Source organism: Pimephales promelas, chromosome 8, assembly GCF_988280905.1.
Source record: "Pimephales promelas chromosome 8, fPimPro1.hap1.1, whole genome shotgun sequence".
Taxonomy (NCBI): Eukaryota; Metazoa; Chordata; class Actinopteri; order Cypriniformes; family Leuciscidae; genus Pimephales; species Pimephales promelas.
This window is the reverse complement of record NC_142776.1, coordinates 33,897,102-33,918,705: the sequence shown is the minus strand read 5'-3', so window position 1 is coordinate 33,918,705 and position 21,604 is coordinate 33,897,102. Positions and strand designations below refer to the sequence as shown.

The 21,604-nt window shown below is 36.8% G+C and overlaps 3 protein-coding genes across 4 annotated transcripts; 1 reads left to right on the top strand and 2 right to left on the bottom strand.

The window, feature by feature from the left end:
- Positions 1 to 1,529: 1,529 nt before the first annotated feature.
- Positions 1,530 to 4,993, top strand: rplp2a (ribosomal protein, large P2a). Its single transcript, XM_039693259.2, has 5 exons — positions 1,530 to 1,686; positions 2,538 to 2,661; positions 2,907 to 2,955; positions 3,050 to 3,154; positions 4,862 to 4,993. Exons 2-5 carry the CDS (start codon positions 2,539 to 2,541, stop codon positions 4,936 to 4,938), a joined length of 354 nt encoding a protein of 117 aa, XP_039549193.1. The 5' UTR covers positions 1,530 to 1,686; position 2,538; the 3' UTR covers positions 4,939 to 4,993.
- Positions 4,994 to 5,135: 142 nt separating this feature from the next.
- LOC120494126 (uncharacterized) lies at positions 5,136 to 9,078 on the bottom strand. 2 transcript variants are annotated; one of them, XM_089134424.1, is made up of 5 exons: positions 8,928 to 9,078; positions 7,696 to 8,476; positions 7,454 to 7,606; positions 6,598 to 6,668; positions 5,136 to 6,437 (listed from the first exon to the last, which is right to left on the bottom strand). In XM_089134424.1, the coding sequence occupies exons 2-5, from the start codon at positions 8,465 to 8,467 to the stop codon at positions 6,102 to 6,104; spliced, it is 1,332 nt and encodes a 443-aa protein (XP_088990550.1). In that variant the 5' UTR covers positions 8,468 to 8,476; positions 8,928 to 9,078; the 3' UTR covers positions 5,136 to 6,101. The 2 variants fall into 2 exon arrangements, with proteins under 2 accessions (XP_088990550.1, XP_039549189.2); XM_039693255.2 differs by having other exon boundaries at positions 7,454 to 7,591; positions 8,928 to 9,068.
- A 6,921-nt stretch (positions 9,079 to 15,999) lies between these two features.
- LOC120493395 (potassium voltage-gated channel subfamily A member 10) lies at positions 16,000 to 20,430 on the bottom strand. The gene has a single exon (XM_039691976.2). It carries the CDS (start codon positions 20,217 to 20,219, stop codon positions 18,534 to 18,536), a length of 1,686 nt encoding a protein of 561 aa, XP_039547910.1. The 5' UTR covers positions 20,220 to 20,430; the 3' UTR covers positions 16,000 to 18,533.
- Between the last annotated feature and the right edge of the window lie 1,174 nt (positions 20,431 to 21,604).

Here is a 21,604-nt window from a genome sequence, read left to right as displayed (position 1 = left end):
CTGGCTGTGCAAAGGGAAGACCAACACGCAACTCAGCAAGAGGCCTGTCTGCACAAGTTGAACATTTCATTAAAAAGACATTTTCAAAGGCCTGAATTTTGGAGAGCATTGAACACGATGGCAGAAAGTGACGGAGCTGTGGAGGAGCAGGAGATGGAGACACAGGAGATCAACAGTGACGAGGAAGCCCTTAACCATTTTAGCAAATATAGTGAGGCTCGGGCCGCAGTGCCATGGGAACAACGCACATTCAAAGAAAAGCTGCTCCACCACGCTGATCGGATCTTTCTCATTTTTCTCGCACTCTTCCTACTGGTACACTTTGGAGATTTCATGTATAAGATGTGGTATGTGATCAGCTGGAGGAAAGTCTTGGAGTTTATTCTGGAAACTGTGTCATATCTCTTTACACAAGAGAAGGATGAAGAGCTTATAGAACTGTAGACATTCCTGAAATTCATTCATCGCCCACTGCTTTATACATCAAGATCGAATTGGAACTGAATCCAATTTTAGAAAGCATGTGTTAATTACCAGTACAGCTGTGAAACTTGTTTTATAATGGAAATGGTTGGTGATTGATGTGTTTGCTATTGTGAGGTTTTTGTTCCTGTCAATAAAAAGCTTTGGTCTATTTGATTTTGTTCACTTTTAATGTGGTTGGTTATGTCCTGAGGTGTTTTTTTTTTTTTTTTTACTTTAAATACTTACTATTCAATATTTTGGCTATGATATATTGTGTCTACATTACGTTTATCCTGGCCTCTACTAATAAAAGATAGAAAAGAGCTGATGCAATTAATGAAACATTAGAAAGCTTTGTATCAATGTCAGAACTTGAATAGTTCACCCAAATCTTCATTTATTTACCCTCAAGTTGTTCCAAACCTGTTTGAATTTCTTTCTACTGCTGAACACAAGAAGATATTTTGAAGACTGTCGGAAACCAGACAGTTGATGGACCTTATTGACTTCCATAATATATTTTTTTTCATACTTTATTTTAGTCTTTGGGCTCTGCATTTCACGCCGGTATCTGGGCCCACAGTGGGCTGCCCGCAAGGGCCTCAAAGGATCATGTTTTCTGAGTATGTTCTCATGCATTTTTCAAAATGTCTTCTTTTGTGTTCAGCAGAAGAAAGAAATTCATACAGGTTTTGAGTAAATGACAGAATTTTCATTTTGGGATGACTATCCCTTTAATGATGGGTTTAAATGCCGCCAAAAGGAAAAGCCCAAGTAATACAAATTTTACTACTTTTGTAGTTACATATTGAAACTTTTTAGATTTAGAAGATTTAGCTGTTCATACAATAATTATAAAATCTCTGTGTGTGTTGTTGAATGTGTAAGTTAGCTGTTAGCTACACTGGAGGGGATTTTGATTCGGAAAACAAACCTAAAAAGCACAACTGCTTCATATTTACTGAAGGAAAACTCCTTATAGAGGTAGGGGTAAAACCAACTGCCAAACATTCGCAAATATTACCCTTGCACGCATAGCTTGCACGCCATGAACGAGGAATAAATACTACCCAATCATCGTCTCCCATTTTGACAGGGCGCACCGTGCAGCCAATCAGATCATCGCATACTGCTTCATCCTTCAGCTATTTTCCTCCACTCGTCCTCTCTTTTCCGGAAATTGCAGCGTGACCGACGTTTCGTGTCTTTCGCAGACTTAAAGTATGTTTTTATTGATATTGCACTTATATATTGAACGTATTAAAGTGTGTTTAGGTACAGTCTTTTAAGCTAGTATTCATTATTTAAAATTCACCTGTATTTCCACTCTGTACGCACGTGCGTATCAAGTTATATAGGCATACTCCATTTTGTTTGCTTGCGATCTAATCAGAGTAGAATTGAAATATGGCAGTTTGTAATTATAGTTAATAACACAAATAAGACGGGAAGGGTTAAAAAATATTCTGGTTATTTGAATAATGTTTTAAAATACAAGTCCTTAACCCTAAACAAAGCATGTATGACACGGCACGCTTTATAATCCTAGTCAGCTGCTTAGCAGTTCAGGCTGACTAAACATCGGACTTTCAATCTATGCATTACATCATTATACTTTATATACATTGCTATATTTCGTATATGTTTACTTGAAAAATTAGGGAAATAATTACTATAGAAATTCATTTCATAATTTGTCATATAAGTATAATAAATATTTATTTAAACCATGTTTCCTTCGTGAGACCAAAGATTTTTTTAGAGATTTCAGATTTTTGTCTATATGTTAGGAGCTTTATTTAATATAGTTGTTTTTTTTTTTGTCAAAAATTTCTTGTTTGGTCAAATGTTCTTGTATGAATCAAAGATTCATATAAACCATGCATCATTTATAATAAATAATAAAATAAATGATATTACAATGTTATTCTATAAAAAAAAGAATTGTGAATTTTGAATTTATGCTGATTTCAATAGATTTTTTGTTATCAATATCATCAAATGCTTCTTAAAATCATATGAATAGAGGATACACACACATCCATTAATCAGAAGTGTACCCTCTCTTCTAGAATGCGTTACGTGGCCGCTTATCTGTTGGCTGTACTGGGTGGAAACACCAACCCATCCGCCAAAGACATCAAGAACATCCTGGGGAGTGTCGGAATCGAGGCTGATGATGAGCGTCTTAACAAGGTAGATCCTGGATCTAATAAACCTTTTCAAATCGTATATTAGAATTATCATCCTAATACAATTTAAGTGTTTTATAATTAAGCATCTTAACATTCATCATAACATACATTTTTTATTCTCCACTCTTTGCTCTTGTGTATAATCTATTATTATTAGTTAAACAAAAATGTAACTCGGATGTCTCATGTACGGCACCTAAATCACCCAATGAGTCAATCCTCTTGTTTTTTGCTGTTACTCAACAGGTCATCAGTGAACTGAATGGCAAAGACATCAATGAAGTCATGAATGCCGGTAAGGCTGCATTGCTTTTACCGTTTGACCTACACAATATTAAAATCATGTGACACTGACTTTTTTTTGTTGTTTCACTTGTATGTTTCCACAGGCCTCTCTAAGTTAGCCTCCGTTCCAGCAGGTGGTGCAGTGGCGGTTTCTGCTGCTGCCACTGGTGGCGCTGGAGCTGCTCCTGCTGCTGGGGAAGCACCTGCAGGTGGGTACCAAGGGGGTAATCCATCGACCGGAAGTTCACAGGAGAGTTGCAATGGCGTATTGTTGTGTTTAATGTAGAAATTCGTTATTCTAATAATGTACATACATTTCTTTGATACTTTACACTATATACAGTGAAATTTATACAAATAAATTACATATATATATATATATTCAGAACGTAAAAAAAGAAGCAGGAATGAACTATATACATATCCTATGTTGGATATTAACATCCAATAGCTTAAATCACGGCAGCAGCTTAAGGCATAGCTGTCAACATTGAACATTGAAAATAAGGGAGATTTCCCGGAATCCCTAGCCAAAATAAGGGGATTTTTTTTTTTTTTTTTTTACATTATTAAGAGCATAAGAAACAAATGAAAAAAAACAAAAAAAAATTATTCCTATGTTATGCTATGACCTCTGTAGTGGACACCAGGACTCGATTGTTTAAAAAATGACATGAAAATATATATAAAATAAAAATAATGGAAATTTTTGACATATGAACATCGGTTTTTTTTGGCCTGGAAACGCTTCCAACACGCTTGAGTGTCGCGTGGAAAATAGGCATCTGGTTCTATTTCTAGCATGCACGCGTTTGCGCGTGTCACGCAGGCAGTGTGCAAGCTCTAATCTGTTAACATGGGAGCCGAAATAAAAACCATAGACAGTAAAAAAAAAACGGCCACGCCACACAGCTGAGACGCACGCAGCCAATGTGTCTCCGGCCAGCGCGCGCAGCGCTGCATCCGAGTATGAATGACGTCAAGCCGAATAGGTCCGAGCTTGTACGTCTCACACAATCAGAGCGTAAAAATACGAGATATTTTACGGGAAAATACTAAAACGGGAAGACAGCGGGAACAGAGATAAAATACGTGAGAAACCCGGAAAAAACAGGAGGGTTGACAGCTATGGCTTAAGGTTGGTAGTCCAAGACATTGTTGTCTATCTGTACTTCTGGGATTCTTCCCACCGGAGCCTCGCTTTCGATTTCAAAATGGCAGCAGCGTGAAATCATTTATAGGGATATTATAGTTAACAAAAAACACAGAAAAACTTTTGGTATTTGAAATAAACTAAACTTGACTATAATAAAATATATAAAAAGGAAACTTATTTTATTTTAGCTATTTTCATATAGTTTAAATTGTACTAAAAACTGAAACTAATGTATATAATGTGTGTATATATATATATATATATATACATATTGATTAAAAAGATAAAAGCACAACAAAAAATAGGTCAAATTAAAATGAAAGCAGAAAATGTAGAATTAAAAAAAAAAAACTAATGCAAAATATTAATAACTTTCTAATACTGTCTCTGTAATACTGACACCAGGCACAACAATTTAACAGCAGGCCAGTTCATTTTTTTGAATGGTGAAGATGATTTTAATGTTATAGGTTCTCTTGAATAAAACTGCTCAGGATATTTTTATTCACCGTCATTGTTTACAGTTTTCCGGATGCATTACATTTAAAATTTTAGAACAATATTCTCTTGCACAATTTTCTAACTCTTTCGTTGGGGTTTTCCGGCATTTTTTTGTTACGGCTCTGATTATATAATACAATTTCTTCCTCATTCCACTTAACTAAAGTTCTGAAGTCGGCTGATTTGCCCCAGTGATAAAATACTTTGTCTGAAGTCAGAAATAACCTGGAAAGTTGACATTTGGATGTTTGCTTTTCAGCGGAAGAGAAAAAGGAAGAAAAGAAGGAAGAATCTGAGGAGTCTGATGAAGACATGGGCTTTGGCCTCTTTGATTAATCTTTCTTTTGTACCTGTAAAAATACAATAAAAAAGGAAAACATTTGTGTTTAAAGATGTTTTATGATTATTTGTCTGCAAAATGGTAAACCGGTTTTGTGGTTACTGATATAAGTTGAATAGGACTTGCTAAAACTTGCATCCAACCTTTTGTGTCTGCAATAACACAGTATTTATCAATCTTGGTATAATGTTAGTCAACGGAAAATACAACTGTTAGACCAGGTCCATTAAATAATAACAACTCTTCTAGTAAATGTTGAAAGTAAGTGGCATTAATTAAGTGAAATCATGAACACTTTACAAAACATGTTTATTCAATATTTAATATTTAAGGTGTAAACCTTCTGCATATGCCCGCATACACATTTACAACATATTTAAAATATGCTTAGAGAGTATACTTTACAAATTTTAGGGATAATGTACAGATTAAAAATACGTTTAAATAAATAAAAATAATGAATGCAGTTGTGCAAACATTTGCAGAATACATACAAATCCACATTAAGATTTCTCTAGCTTATGTCATACAGGTTTGTTTTTTAATGTACACTTTGCAAGAGTATATGCTAAAGTTTAGCATGTTCATTTAAAGAGCGAACCACTCATCTCAAAGTTTGGTTTCTTTACAAACATTCACAGTGTTTCTTTCCTCCTAAATTGCACATTAATTTAATAATGTTTTACCGTGTAACCAAACCCAAACTATTTGTGTGTAAAGTGCCTAATTTAAAATCCTTCACATCTTTTTTTGTGTTTCTGCAGTTCAAAGGTATATCCAGTAAAACCCTAACAACTAGGCCCTATTTACCTGGTATTAAGATGCGTTTTGTTTGATCGGATCTCCAGTAGACAAGGGAGACACATTGGTGTTTAAATCCGTCTCTTTTGTCCACTTTAAACCACTTCATTACGTTTACGTCTTCAAACCAAATTTGTGTCTGAACCAAAATGCCGCCTGGCTAGTAAAATGGCGGTCGTTTGTAGCTTTTCTGTTTTTACAGTCTACAGTCCGAACGCGCTTGACCACGAGCACCTACACTACGAAAGCAATCTGGTTGAATGGTCGAAAGTGGACAAGCTCAAGGCGTTTTCAACCCCGTTTAGCGTCGTCCACTTGTGATCCGATCGACCAAATCGTATCTTAAAACCATAAGCTTCTACAAGCTCATGAATTCTTGCTCAGAGTTCTGTGTGTTCCGATCCTCTGCTTTAATGTCAGGGAGATGCGGGTGGCTCTCGCTCATGTGAGTGAAGCGGTCTTGGAGATACTGGTTCCCAAAGCCCATGATGTGGCCAGTGGCCTGGCGGTGTAGATTAGCGACTTGGGCTGTGAAGTCCAGAGTGAAGGCGAACTTCACCAGCTCTGGTGCCACGACGGGCGTGGAGGTTTTCTTATGCGGAACTTCTAACTGAACATATTGATCAGCCATTTGCTGGAAGGATCTATAGGTGATGCCGTCCAGAAAAGTGCTCACGGTGTCGTTCTCTTTCAGCTGGGGGGACAGGAGAGGAGAAAACGTTAGTGGGAAAAAGGAACTGGGAGGACCTCCTTTAAATACCACAATTCATGTTTTGAAACTGAAACATCTGCAAAACTAAAACGAAATGTTTCAGTAGTGTTTAATGATTTCAGAAGGAATGCGATACACTTACCCTGTTATCTATTATGTCCCCTTGATGTTTTATCAGTTCTGTGATTCTCCTGACAAGCTCTTCTTGTGAGACTAGTTGCAGAAATATGATGGAAAAATGTAAGACATTTTTATAAAAAGATACTCTGCACTTTGAATATCATTATTCACTGTTCATGTGTCTTTCAAAACCTGTATTCTGTTTTAGATACAAGATTTTTCAAATAATTTTCACCCAGATTTTCCATATATTAACAGGTTACGGTGTTGACATCTGTCAAACTCCAAAGGACAAAAATGTGACAATTTGCAGAATGGAGAATAAGATTTGATAATGCAAGGCAGAAGTTCTTAATTAAATGATAATTAGTATTACTTCAGAAGTCATGGTCTCCACTTCATAGAGTTTTTGTCCTTCATAGTCAATATGAATTGTTGAAAATGTAATATTATTTTTTTTGCATTTCACAAAAAAAAAAAAATTACAGCACATGGTTTTGGAACAACAGAATGAGCAAATAATTATTTAAATGATTAGTGAAACACTTTCGAATTTCTTAAGTGATAACTTGCCATATATTTACCAAATTAAAATTCTGTTAAATTCAGTTGTCCAAACCTGTATGATTTTCTTTGGTGGAACTCAAAAGAAGAATTTTGAAGAATGTTGTTAACCAAACAGTGCTCCAATGGAGACATTTCTGAAAATATCTTCTTTTGTGTTCCACACAAGAAAGTGTGTTTCATCCTTCTTCAGTTGTATTGAGTGATTGGGGAAACTAGCTGAACCCTATAATGGTTTGTGGGTTTCTTTCTACCTAATATTTAACCCATCTCATTTGCATCATTCAAATAGAGTTTATTATAATAACACTCACCCTTTACACCGCTCTGGTCTGTTGGCTGAAAAGTGGCATTGTCATCGACTGGATTGTCTTTCACTTCATGTACAATTTTCTCCAGTTCTTCTGACATTTTCTCATAGTACGAGGTGGTGGGTTCCACCATCTTAACAGCTGTTAAAAACAAAACTATTTAATATTTTATTCCCATATATATTCAAGCTTTAAACTAATGCAAAGAACATACATCATACATTGAGAAAATCTGAAATACATACATTTTGCAGTGGACAGATCTCCACTACGCCTCCATTTTGACGATCTCCTCTTTTTCAAAGACTTTGAGCGCCGCAGGTTGATGTCACCATCAGCTATAGGCAAACAAGACGTTTGGGGTGTTGAGGGTTGGGAAAGTGGGAGCTGTTCTTCTGTTCTCTGATGATCTGGTTCCTTTTCGATGCTTCCTCTGTAAAACCAGTTCAAGAAAGTCTTCCATACAGTGGGTTTCTTTGTCTTCTTGCCTTCTTTTTCCTTCCTTTCCACGGTGGAAGACTTTGGCGTCTTTGAATGAATATCTCCAACAGTTACTGTACTTGTTTGGGGGGGAGCATCATTGCTTTGCCCTCCTGTCTCCTTGCCCTTATCCAAATTTTTAAACCACTTCTTGGATTTTCCATTGGACTTCTGAGACCCACTAGAGCCATCGTTGCGACGCAGACTGCCTTTAACTTTCCACTTTTTAGATTTCTTCTCAGAAGACATCTCCTTTTTTTCCAGTTGTGGTTCAATGACATACTCATATCTAATGTTCTCATCTGAGATGGAGGCTTGTGACGTCAAGTAAAGAGATGTATGTTTGTGATCGCTTGTCTTCTGCTCTGTGGTGGCGATCCATTTGGATGCTCTGTCCTCCCGTCTCCGAGGACACTGAGATCCATCGTTAAGGCTGAGACTTCTCTTTACATACACCTCAAGCAACCGTTTCTTATCCTTTTCTCCGACTGACAGCAGCTGAGGGGTGTGATTGGAATCAGTTGAAATGGATGCCATGCTGTCCTACTATATATAAAAAAACAACAATGCAAATTAACAATTTTTTTTTTATAAAATATTTAATCAAAATTAACCAACAAAAACGAAAAAAAAGAGAAAAAAACTTTAAGTTAATCGTCCAAATCTAATATGCTATAGGCCGAACAACAGCCTCAGTCACGTTCACTTTTTAAAATCCCCTTTAAGCGTCCCTCAGATCTCAGAATTGCAGCTTTCTCCAATTGTAAAGGTTTATATGATTCTCTCAATATGCGGTTGAGTAAATGAAGACAATTTTTTTTTTGAGCGAACTACCCGTTTAAGAACAGTCGCTATTTAAAATACATTTAAATAGCACGGTAAAGGCACGCGCATATTCAGCTAGCAACGTAAACACAACAAAAGACGATATTACAATGCGAACAGTAGCCTACTGAAATAAATGCATTGAAATGTTAGAATAAACCATTTGACTTACAACTTCTCGCACTCTTTGATGTTTGCCCTATCTCCAGTGGTGACAAACTGTTTGTGTTTTCGGGAAGTTTGAACCTTCGACATGTAGGCACCGTTTAAAGACTCCTTTTTTTAAAAGATCCACCAATCAGCATGCGCTTCTAGCGGGTGACATCACTCAGGTAGACTGACTCGTCAGGTGATGTTTACAGTTTCGACGCAGTCAATTTTTTTCCGACGCACAGGAAAATGGTTTAAAATGAAACCTTACCGATATTATTCCAAGTGGATTTGAAGAGGAGTTATATAGTTGTGCAATAGCCTAATAGCTAATTAATGCAATAAAATAACTATCCCCCCCCCCCCCCAAGTTTGGCTTACATGGATTTATGTCTAAACCGTGACAAAGGAAAAAGATTGCATCATGTCAGTTAGCCATTTACTGTAGGCTTTATTAGATGTCATGTAGCCACAGTAAACTGTTTATGAGGTAGGATATTCCTGAACCATTATGCTTCGGATAAAAGCGCCTGCTAAATGATTTTATCTAAATGTAAATGTAGACATAAGATAAGATATGGAAAATCTGACCCTGGCCTAATAACTTGGTTTCATAATAAAAAATGAAACCAAGAAAAGACAAGTGGTTATGAGAAAATTCAGGAGTTGTAATAAAAATAAATTTGTCTGGGAATGGCATTTCTGATTTTGTGAAAAGTAGCCTACTAATGTTGGGCTACCAGTCATACATTAGGCCTATATACACAACAGTAACAATTTGGTCTTTACTTTGTAAAGACTTGGCTAATTTGACCATTAATTTGACTTAACTCGATACATTATTATGTCACATGTTGTTGCATAAAATGAAAGAGAGGAAAAATCCATTCAGACTCAGTCAAACCAGTTTGTCTTCTGTGCGCTTGTTTACAGGCTTCTTTTCATCAAAAAGGACCTTCTTTTTCATACTTTCACTATTCATATTTTAATTAAAACAGATGTAGCCTAATACATGGTACTAATTGTTCATATTTTGTTCTATTCAGCAGTTTATTGAATTGGAAAATAGCCTACATAAATGCATGGATACATAACTGCAATAACATCGGTTTGCATATTAGGCTACATGTGAAGAGTTCAGATGCAAAAGCCTCTAAATGCCATTTGAAATTTTCTTCTTTAATGATGATTTTCATCAAACTTGTATATTTGAGTTCAGTGATTTCACTTAAATGGCAATGATAATTACCTATTAATTGTTATTTAAGTGAAATTACTGAACTTAAATATACAAGCTTAATAAAAATCATCATTAAAGAAGAAAATTTCAAATGGCATTTAGAGGCTTTTGCATCTGAACTCTTCATGTATGTTCTTACTTTCAAAACATAGGTCTATATTTAGTTAGTTAGGGAGAATACAAGTGTACCAAGCAAGGTGATTTCTTTTACTTTGTATACAGTACCAATAGTGTAGGTGTACATTACAGTGGTATTCAGTAAATGATGACAGATGGACTTTTTTGTAGCACATTATACACTAGGCTACTTCCTGTATTGTTTACATATGCCATATCCTGTTAAGATACAGTTTCATTCTGTCTTGATTTATAATTCTGCATATCACGTCTTTTTCCATATGTGTAAGATGAGTTAACTAAGGCATCTCTTGTGTAGCCTATTTTCTTTGTGGTCGACTTACACAACAGTTCAATAGATGGCCACTAGAGGTCGTCTGAAGGACGTGTGGGCAGACCGTGGCTGATTTACTGAAATCATGACAGTTTCCTGGAAGGCATTTGACTTGTCACTTCACTCAGTAAACACCTTTTGTATTAGGCTACTGCACGCACATGCAAAGCCTATCAGTCTGGGAAATAATGCTTACTCATACACATAATTCAGTTTTATTAGAGTAATTGCGAGCGACACAGTAATCAGCAAGCCAGACCTGTCTGTGTGGTTTGTGGGAAATGCAGCATGCAGACAACTTTAAGGAAGTATCTGTTCATATGATTTAGACAGATGGGATTTTTATGCCATAGGCTGAACATGACCTTTGTTGTCAATTTAGCATTCAAGTGGACGTGCAAACAAAGACACACATCTATTCTCTTTTATTTTATTCTATTATTTTAAACGTATGATTTGGAGGTTTTAGTGTCCAGGCAAGGACTTACAAAAGTATTCCCTTAATTCTTCTAACAATGCATAGCTGGCAGTGCACTGTCCAAACACACATATGTTCTCTGACAGAAGATTAATGTTTGCTGCATATTGCTTCTAAAAATACAAATGCTTTCTAATGTTTTTTTCAGTAACATCATGTTCTTTATGAAGTGATTGAATCTGTTGCTTTGATACGCCTTAATGATGCAAACTTGCGGTCTTTGCGTGTGTGGGTAGCTTGCAAATTATGTGGGTAGGTTAAAATTGTATAAGGGAAAATGTATTTTATATGTTGTGACTGATTCCCATTACTTTTATGTGTGTATTTACCTACCCGTAAGAGAAAGTGTCCATAATATTATTTACATTTTTTATTTTATTTTAATCTGAACTTTACTCCAGTTATTAGACCATCATGTGACTATTTTGAATTATTGAGTGAGACCAAAACATCACATAAATAATGAATGAACTGGGTGTAACAAAGCTGGGTAATAGAGTCAGACGGACAGACGTGAAGCAACAGGGGAAATCCCTCATGGGAGTAACATTCATCAGTTGATTTTACAGCTATTTGAGATAAGAGGAAGGGAGAACAAGCACGTTCAGAATGTGAACAGATATCCATGGTAGTATGTTACATATTTTTTTTATTTTTTATTTTTTTTACACAATATTACAGATCATAACAGCTTGATAGCCGTATTATCTGAGAAAATTAACTTTATTATATTGTAACACATGACAACATGAAATATTAATATTTTTTAAATTAAAATTAGTATATGTATCTGTGTCAATAAAAATATAGGTTTATAATAATATAATAATATACGTAAATAGCCTAATATACGTTTTTAATAATGTCTAAGTTCATACTTGCTTAAAACAACCACTTTAGCAAAATTATACTATTTTCGGTTAATTTTGATAAAATAATTAATTCAATAAATAGGCTATATACTGTCATTAAATTATTTTCATTTTAAAAAAATACAGAAACAAAATTATCAAAAAAGTAAAGATTCTGAAAGCATTGAACGTGATCCCACAATAATTTAATAAAGCTTTACAGTTATTTTTTTTAAATACCCTATATTTTAATGTGATTAATATTCTATTTTTTAATATGATGGTTTCATTATATATACGGTGATTATATAATTTGATAAATGATATTTCCCATCTGAATCTAACCATGTCATGTCAACAAAAGGAAAAGTCAGCAAGCTTTATTGTCATGTCAATGATTGTTCATTTCACTCCAACAACCTTAATGTAAAAGGTCACATTAAAACCATTAACTATTATATCAAATTAACTAAGCTGATCTCCTCTATCAAATTTCCACGTGCTTCAATGAAAAGTGCTGAGCTGATTTTGTATGCCATCTAGTGGTTTAATTAACCTTCAACCCGGCCTTATAAAATGAAATGCAATTATTTTATTTTATTTTTTACAATTTTTTTTTCATTATATTTTTGATAATTGTTCTTGTGTATGAGTTATTGTAAATGTATAATTTTGCAGGGTAATAAAAGTAGAATGGGTGTGTCTCAACTTCATTTAGGCTACTTTGCAAGTTAGGCATGTAAGCGTTGCGCATGAGCACATGATGTGTAATACACTACACGCGATTGTGCAGCCAAGAGGTAAGTTAGTTTTTGCAGAATCTGTTCTGATAGAACGCATGTGGGTGTTAAGAGACATTTTATAGGCTACTCTATTGGACATCAATCAAGTAAGCCTACACTCAAAACTATCCGACCTGAGTTTTTGACTGAACAAACAGTGTTGATGTAAACTGTATAATATCATTAATGTCAGACAGTAGGCTATGTATTGAGTGTTTAAAAATTATGTTATGAACCTTCGTACACAAAACTCACTAGTTTTAAAACTGGCATCACTGGAAATAATGATCAATTGCAGTTCCAAAAGAGAATCGAATGTTGATTCCGTACACCCTGATTCAGTGAATTCATTCAGTGAATGATTCACCAGACCGAATCAAACAAGAGTATAACGGAGATAACGAAGTATACTGCATCCAAAATAAAAATAGTAGCCTAAGTTATGTGACAAGAAGTATGTCCGAATTCACCATACTCCGAAAAGTAGGCAACTAAACATATATATATATATATATATGGGAAATCACAATGGAAGATTTGATATATCTAAATATGTTTCGTGAAAGGTAAAACTTCCGAAATCTCCGTGTAAACAATGCGTGACGTAGACGCACGAGAGATCACTTCCGTGTAACTTTGGAGACGGTTCAGTTCGGTTCAGTTGAACTTCTGATTCAGATCAGTTCGACGGCTAGTAAACAAGAGGTAAAAACTATATAAATACTGTTTTCTCACACAAACCGCTTGGTTTCGTGTCTTAGGCCATCAGTGTGTACTTACATTTACGAGTCATTAAATCATGTTTAATTTTGACTTCTTTTTGCATGCTCTTTTAGGAGATCCCCATGGCATAGACCTGCATTAAGTGCCTGACAGACAACAACGGTTTGACCAAAAAATGTCAAAATTGAAAATGCTGTGGAAACAAAGACACCTACATCTTGGATGCCCTTGAGGTAAGCTAAAACATATCAAAAATTAATTTCAAAGTGAACTATCCCTTTAAAGTGCGCTCAAAATAGATACTATCCCAGGGAATTGAACCAATGACTTTTGGCACTGCAAGGCACAACCACAAATATCGTCTGGTCTGCATACTAATGTTACCGCAGTAATCAGGATTGCGTGAAAGTACAAATTGAACCACGCTCGGGTTATAGGGGTCAGTTTCTTTCACTTTCTGCCTGTTGTAGATGTAATCAGTCTTACCCAGCCTTAACTTGCTATAGTAACTTGCTCCAGCCACAGAGCTACAGAGACCTGAACGGTCTTAACAGTGCAAGACTAGAACAAAATGGCTGGCCATTAATCGTTTATAACCACGTCTCTCTCCATACACTGCTTGACCTTACCTTGCACCTGACCAGTTAAGTATATATGAGACTGAGGGTTTCTCCAGGGTATTAAGGCGATTGCAGCCTTTGTGTGATTTTTCTTTCCTCAATCTCCTAATTGGTCCTATCAGGGGTTATCAGTCTAGTGTCGGGTTTTAGAGATAAAAGCAGATAAAATTAAGGACACATCGTTTAAGGCACCTATAGTCTGGCCTGTGTTGTGACTGGTGTAACTGCTGAGGAGATTTTCATATAGTGTTTTTATTGAATATTTAAATATAATATTTAATTCTATATATGGAAATGCATATCATTCCAAAGAAAAAAAGGTACAACCCCTAGCGAGGAAGCCAAGGAGGATGCGTTTCTTTAGTATTTCGTTTTGTTTTTGTATTTTGACGACTGTTTGCTGAAATTAAATGATAGTTCGCCCCAAAAATGTACATTCTGTCATCATTTACTCACCCTCATGTTGTTCTGAACCTGTATGTTTCACTCTTATCTTGAACACAAAAGATAGTTTAAAGAATATTGGTAACCAGACAGTTGAGCCACTGACTTCCATAGTATTATTTTCCTAATATATGGAAGTCAATGGTTACCGTCAACTGTCTAGTTAGTGGTTAAACTACTCTTCAGAATATCTTATTTTTGTGTTCAACAGAAGAAACAAACTCAGATTCAGAACAACATGAGTGTGAGTAAATGATGACAGAATTCTCATTTGTGGGTGAACTTTAACAAGTATGACACGATACTTTTTAATTGCTTTGCTTGGAGACTATCCGTTTGCTTATCTCTAAAAACACAGAGGGAACTATAATTTTATGACAAACAAATATTGCGATATCATACTTCAAAAATGATACTACTCAGATGACAGTTATATAATACCTAGGATTCATCTTACATAACCACAAAACATTACCAGCATTCTCTTACATACTATATACATAGTTTGGTATTTGGTTACTTTGCTGTCTCACTGCTCAATATTTTAGTGTCTCAACTGGACTCTTTCCTCCAGACAAGAGTGCTTCTTATGACTCCCTGTCAAATTACTGAAATCAATCATGTCTTGAAATAACCACTATGAAGCTAACAGAAAAAATAGTGAATTTATAGTCATTTAAAGGGTGCTTTAAAAAATTAAAAAGTATTTTTTTGCAATAAATGTGTAAATATTTTGACCTGTGCTTTGATTGACAGCTCAACTTAATACATGGATAAATATAAGGCATTTTTACATGCAAAGCAAAATTGGCACCAGGGCAAAAATCTAGGGGTGTCATTTGGGTTTTGCTTAAATTATGACTTTTCTGCAATAAAATAATGCCATTTAGGGTGTTTACATGGCAATTTTCATGTAAGATCATGCATGCAAACATGCTTTGTATTCTTTCAACTTTGTTTTCTTATAGAAAAAGAAAACGCATTGTCCATATACGCAGGAGAAATCATAAGAAAAACCTGTTAGGAGAAATACTTTAGCTTGATGGGCAAATATGGGTCTAGTGAACATTAAACTAAATCAACATTTTGATTTGAAGTTGGTAATTTAGAGCAGCCAAATAAATGAAAATGCCCATTACGTCTGCATAGACGGTGAGCTTTGAAACATTAATGGGCACATACACAAACAAAATGCCCTTAAAGATTAATGTGCTCTCATTGTGGGATCTTGCACAGTTTAGTCTCCGTCCCCAAAAAACTCCACAGGTCATGCCAACAAATCATGGTCACTCTGTGTGAGTGATCTGGACGTACATTTTTAACCTCTCCAATACTGTATAAAAACCTTATGAACTCTCAAATGCTTGGAGAAAGATTAATACTTCAAAAACACAGATAATAACATTTTTAGTTTTAATACTCTTTAAAAGTGAAAAAAGTGCTATGATGAATCAAAAACAGGAGAAAATTGTCAGCTTTTTAATATGAAACTTTATTCAGTGTGCCGACGGGAATCCAGATTTAATCAATAATTTTTGTTTTACTAAAGTGGTGCATGTGTAGATGAGGGCACCAATTTTTTCACTCTTTAATGTTACTTTTTGTTTAGTTTTGTATGATAAACATTTAATTTTGTGTTGGGACGACACACATTCATAGAATGAGAATCCTTGTTAAATCACACAAAGATGGAGCCATTAAATTTAATATGTATTTAATAAAAGGCACTCAGAATATCATGAATAAAATATAGTGCTTAAACAATCAAAATATATCATACAGCCATAGCATACATTCACGAGATGCTAAATGCCATAATGATCACATAACACTGGCATTATCACCTTCGCTGGTGGGATAATTGTATAAAATCAAAATAGAACTCTCAGGATTTATTGAACAATCACTTTCAATATTGCTATTCATATTTTGCCATACTATGACATAAAATGCATGCTTAAGGGAATATACTTACGATTTTTCCATTGACACAATGGAGGGTCGACTTAAATGTCATATTTCTATCTCTAGTCAAAGCATGATCGTTTTATCAAATTCATAGATCTTAGTGTTTCCATGCATCTTTTGCAATCTACAACATCATGATAAAAAGCATTTCAACTTCTATATTGAAATTAAACATTAAGTGTCTCAAAAATGCAATGTTAAGTGCTGGCATAAGTTTAATTTTCAAGCTTCCCTGAAAAGTGCTGTATTGCTTTGCTTTAGTCAGTGCTGAAATGCTACAATCAAAATATGCTTTGGAAACAAATATTTGTCCTCTGTATTTTTTTTTTAACTTTGCTTTTTACTAAAACATGCAAATGTGCAATACGTTTTATGTGAATAAAGCAGGAAATATTCTATCTCCTGCAATAAAGAAACTTCAAGTTATGGAGCACAGATTTCTATGGGTAGAAATAGTTTACTCACTAAAAAAATTAAAACTGTTGTCGTGATGAGCGTAACAGATTTTACTCTTACTCCAAAGACAGATTGAACTATTATGAAAGACAATAATATCTCATAAGTGAAAATCTATTGCAATCATGGGTAAAGACAGACATATGCTCAAAAACTTTGCATAATTATTTTCTCTTTGCTATGAATGTTACTAATATGCTTGTAAAATAATGATTCTTCTTGTTCTGTTCATTAGATAAACCTGTTACGTTCTGTAAGTCCTGATGTTTTAAGTCTGTAGGCTGGATGATACATTCTCGTCAATCTTTCAGCAGTGGCTGATCGTTCATTGGTTTCGTTTTACTATACAGTACATGCAGTGTGCGATCATGCTCTCTGCCTTAATGGCTTGTCAAGTCAGCTTAAATTAGTGTGATGCATGGAAATCCATTCTTAAATAACACTTGTTGCCTCCATCATCAGAACCACCCTAAATTAAAGCTTATTTTATGTGTACTCTGTTTGACCGGCAAGTATTGTTTTTTGAGTGGCTAACCCATATAAATTCATGCTTAAATTCTTGTGCGTTTTTCAGCCATACATATCGATGTGCATAACAAGTAAGGCTGATAGTAGGCTAATGAAGCCTTTAGTTAAAGAAATAAGTGCTGTTTATCCTACCGGAGTGGCTATCATCACTGTTGTCATATACTGTACATTCGGTCAAACAGGAGACAAGATATGATGTGAAATTGTACAAAAACTTTAAGTCAGCATAGAAAGAATTAAAAAAAAAAAACATCTCACCCTAAAGATAGAGCTCTAGTGTCTCGTTCTATGTGTATGCTGACAAAAATAGAAACACCAGAAGAAATGTGGGCCGAGCAGCAAGCAGATGCTGCCACAGTACGGTGGGTCATCCAAATATAACATACTTGCATGCATAAGATACTGTATTTAAATTTAAAACAGGCCTGATTGTGTTTGACAACTACCAGGGCTATTAGAGGAGACATTTGGTGACATTGAAAGATGGATAACAGTTTGGCATACGCTTTTCTCTCACAAGCAGCAGGGACAAAAGGTGATGTCAGTGCAAAGCTCCAAAGGAACGACAACATCAGCAAAAGGTGGTGCTGGATGGATGCTCAGAGTGCAGATTCATGATTCCTCGGCTTTAATTTGAGGGACTCGGCAACACAGGCACTTAATCGCGATTAATTAAATGCTTGTTTTGACCCCAGTCAAATGCAGCCGTTTGCCTCACAAAATGATGACGAGTACTTTTTAGTCTTCTGTGATTCATATTCCTTTTCCAGTTCAGTGCATTTCAGTTTTTACTACTGTAAAGCCTTAAAGGGATGTTCCTTACAATATTTTTTTGCTTCCTTTTTGTAGATAGTGCTACTGAGGTTTTATAGTCATCCAGCTGTGTTTTAGCAGCCTTTGGCTAAAACAGCATCCTGTTCGAGTTCTCCCATTGAAACAGCACATTCTGCAAAGGTACTGTTGGTATGTGCATAGCATTAGGTATATATGTAGAGCTCTTAAATAAGCAGTTGTCAAGCCATAAAACGGAGAGTTTCTAAGTGCATTGTTGGACAGTCATTGCTAGTCAAGTGAAATACGGCAATCCTTATGGAATGCCATTTTTTCCCGTCTGCCAATTCCCATTGCTCTTGTCCAGCGAGTAATTGCTTTCATACTTCTCCTCAGCGCTGGTTTTCTGATTTGCAGCAGCCTCAGCAGCAGCGTCAATCACGATTTTGTCCGCCTGTTCCGTTTCACGATGGTAGAAGTAGTTGAAGTTGGAGACGATGACGGGAACGGGAAGTGCAATGGTCAGCACACCAGCAATGGCACAGAGGATCCCAACCATCTTCCCCCCTAACGTGATGGGGCACATGTCACCGTAGCCGACCGTCGTCATTGTGACTACAGCCCACCAGAATCCTTCCGGGATGCTCACAAACTGAGTATCAGGTTCGTCAACCTCAGCAAAGTAAATGGCACTGGAGAAGAGGATGACGCCAATGAAGAGGAAGAAAATGAGCAAGCCCAGCTCCCTCAAGCTGGCCTTTAGGGTTTGGCCTAGAATCTGCAGGCCCTTGGAATGGCGGGACAGCTTGAAGATCCTGAAGACACGCACCAATCGGATGACGCGTAGCGTGGCCAGAGACATGTTCTGGCCGGCGGTGGGGTCTTCTCCCTCGTGGGTGGCCATCAGTTCTGTTATGACGGTAATGAAGTAGGGTAAAATGGACACAATGTCAATGAAGTTCATGATATTACTGAAAAATTCCTTTTTGCTGGGGCACACCACAAAACGTACTCCAAGCTCAAAACAGAACCAAACGATACAGATGCTCTCCACCACAAAGAAGGGGTCAGTAAAGACAGAGGCCATGGCCTTAGGATTAGGAGTAGGGGACAGGAGCGTGCCGTTGGCGTCACGGGTTAAGTTGACGAACGCAGGTATAAATTCTCGCTCATCACGGAATTCCGGGAGCGTCTCCAGGCAGAAGATACAAATAGATATAGTGATGACAAAAACAGACACTAAGGCTACTGACCTGGCAGCGCTGGAGCTCTCTGGGTACTCAAAGAGCAGCCAAAACTGACGGTGAATCTCACTGGTTGGGAGTTGAGGCTCAGGGTCTTTGGTGAAACCTTCATCTTCCCTGAACTGTTCCATGACCTCATGCCCCAGTCGATAGAACACTATCTCATCCGCAAACACATCCAATGGCACGTTCACTGGCCTCCGAATCTTACCTCCGGACTGATAGAAATACAAGATTCCATCGAAGCTGGGGCGGTTGCGGTCAAAGAAATATTCGTTCTTCATGGGGTCAAAGTAGTCAATCCTTCTTATGGGGTCTCCCAACAAGGTATCTGGGAACTGATTCAAAGTTTTAAGTGTTGTCTCGTACATCATCCCTGAGACGTTGATGACAACTTTTTGTTCGCCGTCTTCGAGTTTCTCCTTTTCCGTGAAATAGTCCTCGCAACAATCCTTGGCTACTTTTCCTAAGAGAGCCTCATTGGGACTGCCCTCGATGCTCATCAGAACCTTCCAGTTGGAGATCAGACTGTTGCAGCTTGAAGTTCCTTTCTTGCTGAGTGTTGGTGGAGAGGCTAGAGAGCGCCTTGGACGTCTTCCTCTCAGAGGTGAGTGTGTGGGTGAATTTATGCCACAGGTGCCCTGGTTTGGTTCCGGGACATCCGAGGTGGGTGAAGTCGGATATCCTGAGTCGCTCGGGTCTCCCAGGTTGATTCCGATGTCGTCCAGATTCTCAAAGTTGACCAGAGGAACCTCCATGGCCTCCCTCCCCTCCCTGGGGCTGAGCTCAGGGTCCTAACCCAGGATGAGATGACAGACAAGCAGCCAAAAGCACAGGCCAGCCAGCCCACTGTGCTCCTCTAAGTGCGAAGAGATCAGGGAGGAGTCAAGCTGATTCTGCAGTAGAGAGCCGAATCCCAAGATACTGTCACCTGATCTGCAGATAAAGACAAAGGGAACAAATCAGTTGTGTTATTGCAAGTAAGGTAAGGTTGCACCTTAGTCAGCCAAAGAAAAGCAAAGCAATCTAAAGTAATTTAAACTACAACAAGACAATGAAAAAGGGAAAAAATTGAGATTTTAGTTTTCCGCGCAATTATTTTAAAGGATAATTCCGGTATTTAACACCTTGACTCTATTTTGTAGTTTGTTTTGAATGAAATAGAGTGGTGGACTTAGAAATTTCGACAATGGGTCCTGTCTCGACTTTTTGACTATTTTAGAATCGCCTGTGACAGCGTTAGAATGGCTGTCTATGGGCATGCACAAACATGTCCTTAAAACAACCCTTAACGTTAATTTTCAAAACTGTGCAACTCACCGAGTGGTTGGTGGTGTTCGTTGATGATTAAAAACAAATATATCGGCGCAGTGTATGCTTTCAATCCGTGTTGTTTGCTATAGTGGAACTATTTTCTCAGATATCTCACAACCGCGTATAAACGTGTATAAAACCGCTCGATATTTGAGTCTGAAGCGTTAGCACACTCCCGACCACTTGATGGCGCAACCAGGACGCTGTACGGACCACAGTGTCTAGCGCACCGTAAAAAAAGTCACAGACACAGTCGAATATGGCAAGACCTATGGGCAAGATGGAGAACCGAGCGAAAAGACTACAACCAAATGTAAACAGACCCCTTTCCGTTTTCCTACCTAGCGCAGTAATATCAACGAGCACTGAGTCCTCCAGCAGACATCAATGCGATTTAAAAAAATGACAAATAAAACACGACAGAAACGGTATTTCGCTACGCTACTTGTTTCGGAACATCAAGGAACACCACCAACCACTCGGTGAGTTGCACAGTTTTGAAAATTAACGTTAAGGGTTGTTTTATGGACATCTTTGTGCATGCCCATAGACAGCCAGTCTAAGGCTGTCACAGGCGATTCTAAAATAGTCAAAAAGTCGAGACAGGACCCATTGTCAAAATTTCGAAGTCCACCACTCTATTTCATTCAAAACAAACTACAAAATAGACTCAAGGTGTTAAATACCGGAATTATCCTTTAAGCAAATCTTAGCTAACATGATACACACAACTGCAGTCCATTCAAAATTAAGCGTGCACATTATAGGTTAAAGGATTAAAGATTTTTAAGATTCATATTTTTTTCACCATCTTGTTGAATCAAATCTT

Coding starts and splice junctions, on each gene's coding strand:
- LOC120494126 (XM_089134424.1), bottom strand. CDS start 8,467: ATGGCATCCATTTCAACTGATTCCAATCACACCCCTCAGCTGCTGTCA. Junction 7,607..7,695: donor AGATCTGTCCACTGCAAAAT/GTATGTATTTCA, acceptor AATATTAAATAG/TTTTGTTTTTAACAGCTGTT. Junction 6,669..7,453: donor AGACCAGAGCGGTGTAAAGG/GTGAGTGTTATT, acceptor TTCTGCAACTAG/TCTCACAAGAAGAGCTTGTC.
- rplp2a (XM_039693259.2), top strand. CDS start 2,539: ATGCGTTACGTGGCCGCTTATCTGTTGGCTGTACTGGGTGGAAACACC. Junction 2,956..3,049: donor CAATGAAGTCATGAATGCCG/GTAAGGCTGCAT, acceptor ATGTTTCCACAG/GCCTCTCTAAGTTAGCCTCC. Junction 3,155..4,861: donor TGCTGGGGAAGCACCTGCAG/GTGGGTACCAAG, acceptor TTTGCTTTTCAG/CGGAAGAGAAAAAGGAAGAA.
- LOC120493395 (XM_039691976.2), bottom strand. CDS start 20,219: ATGGAGGTTCCTCTGGTCAACTTTGAGAATCTGGACGACATCGGAATC.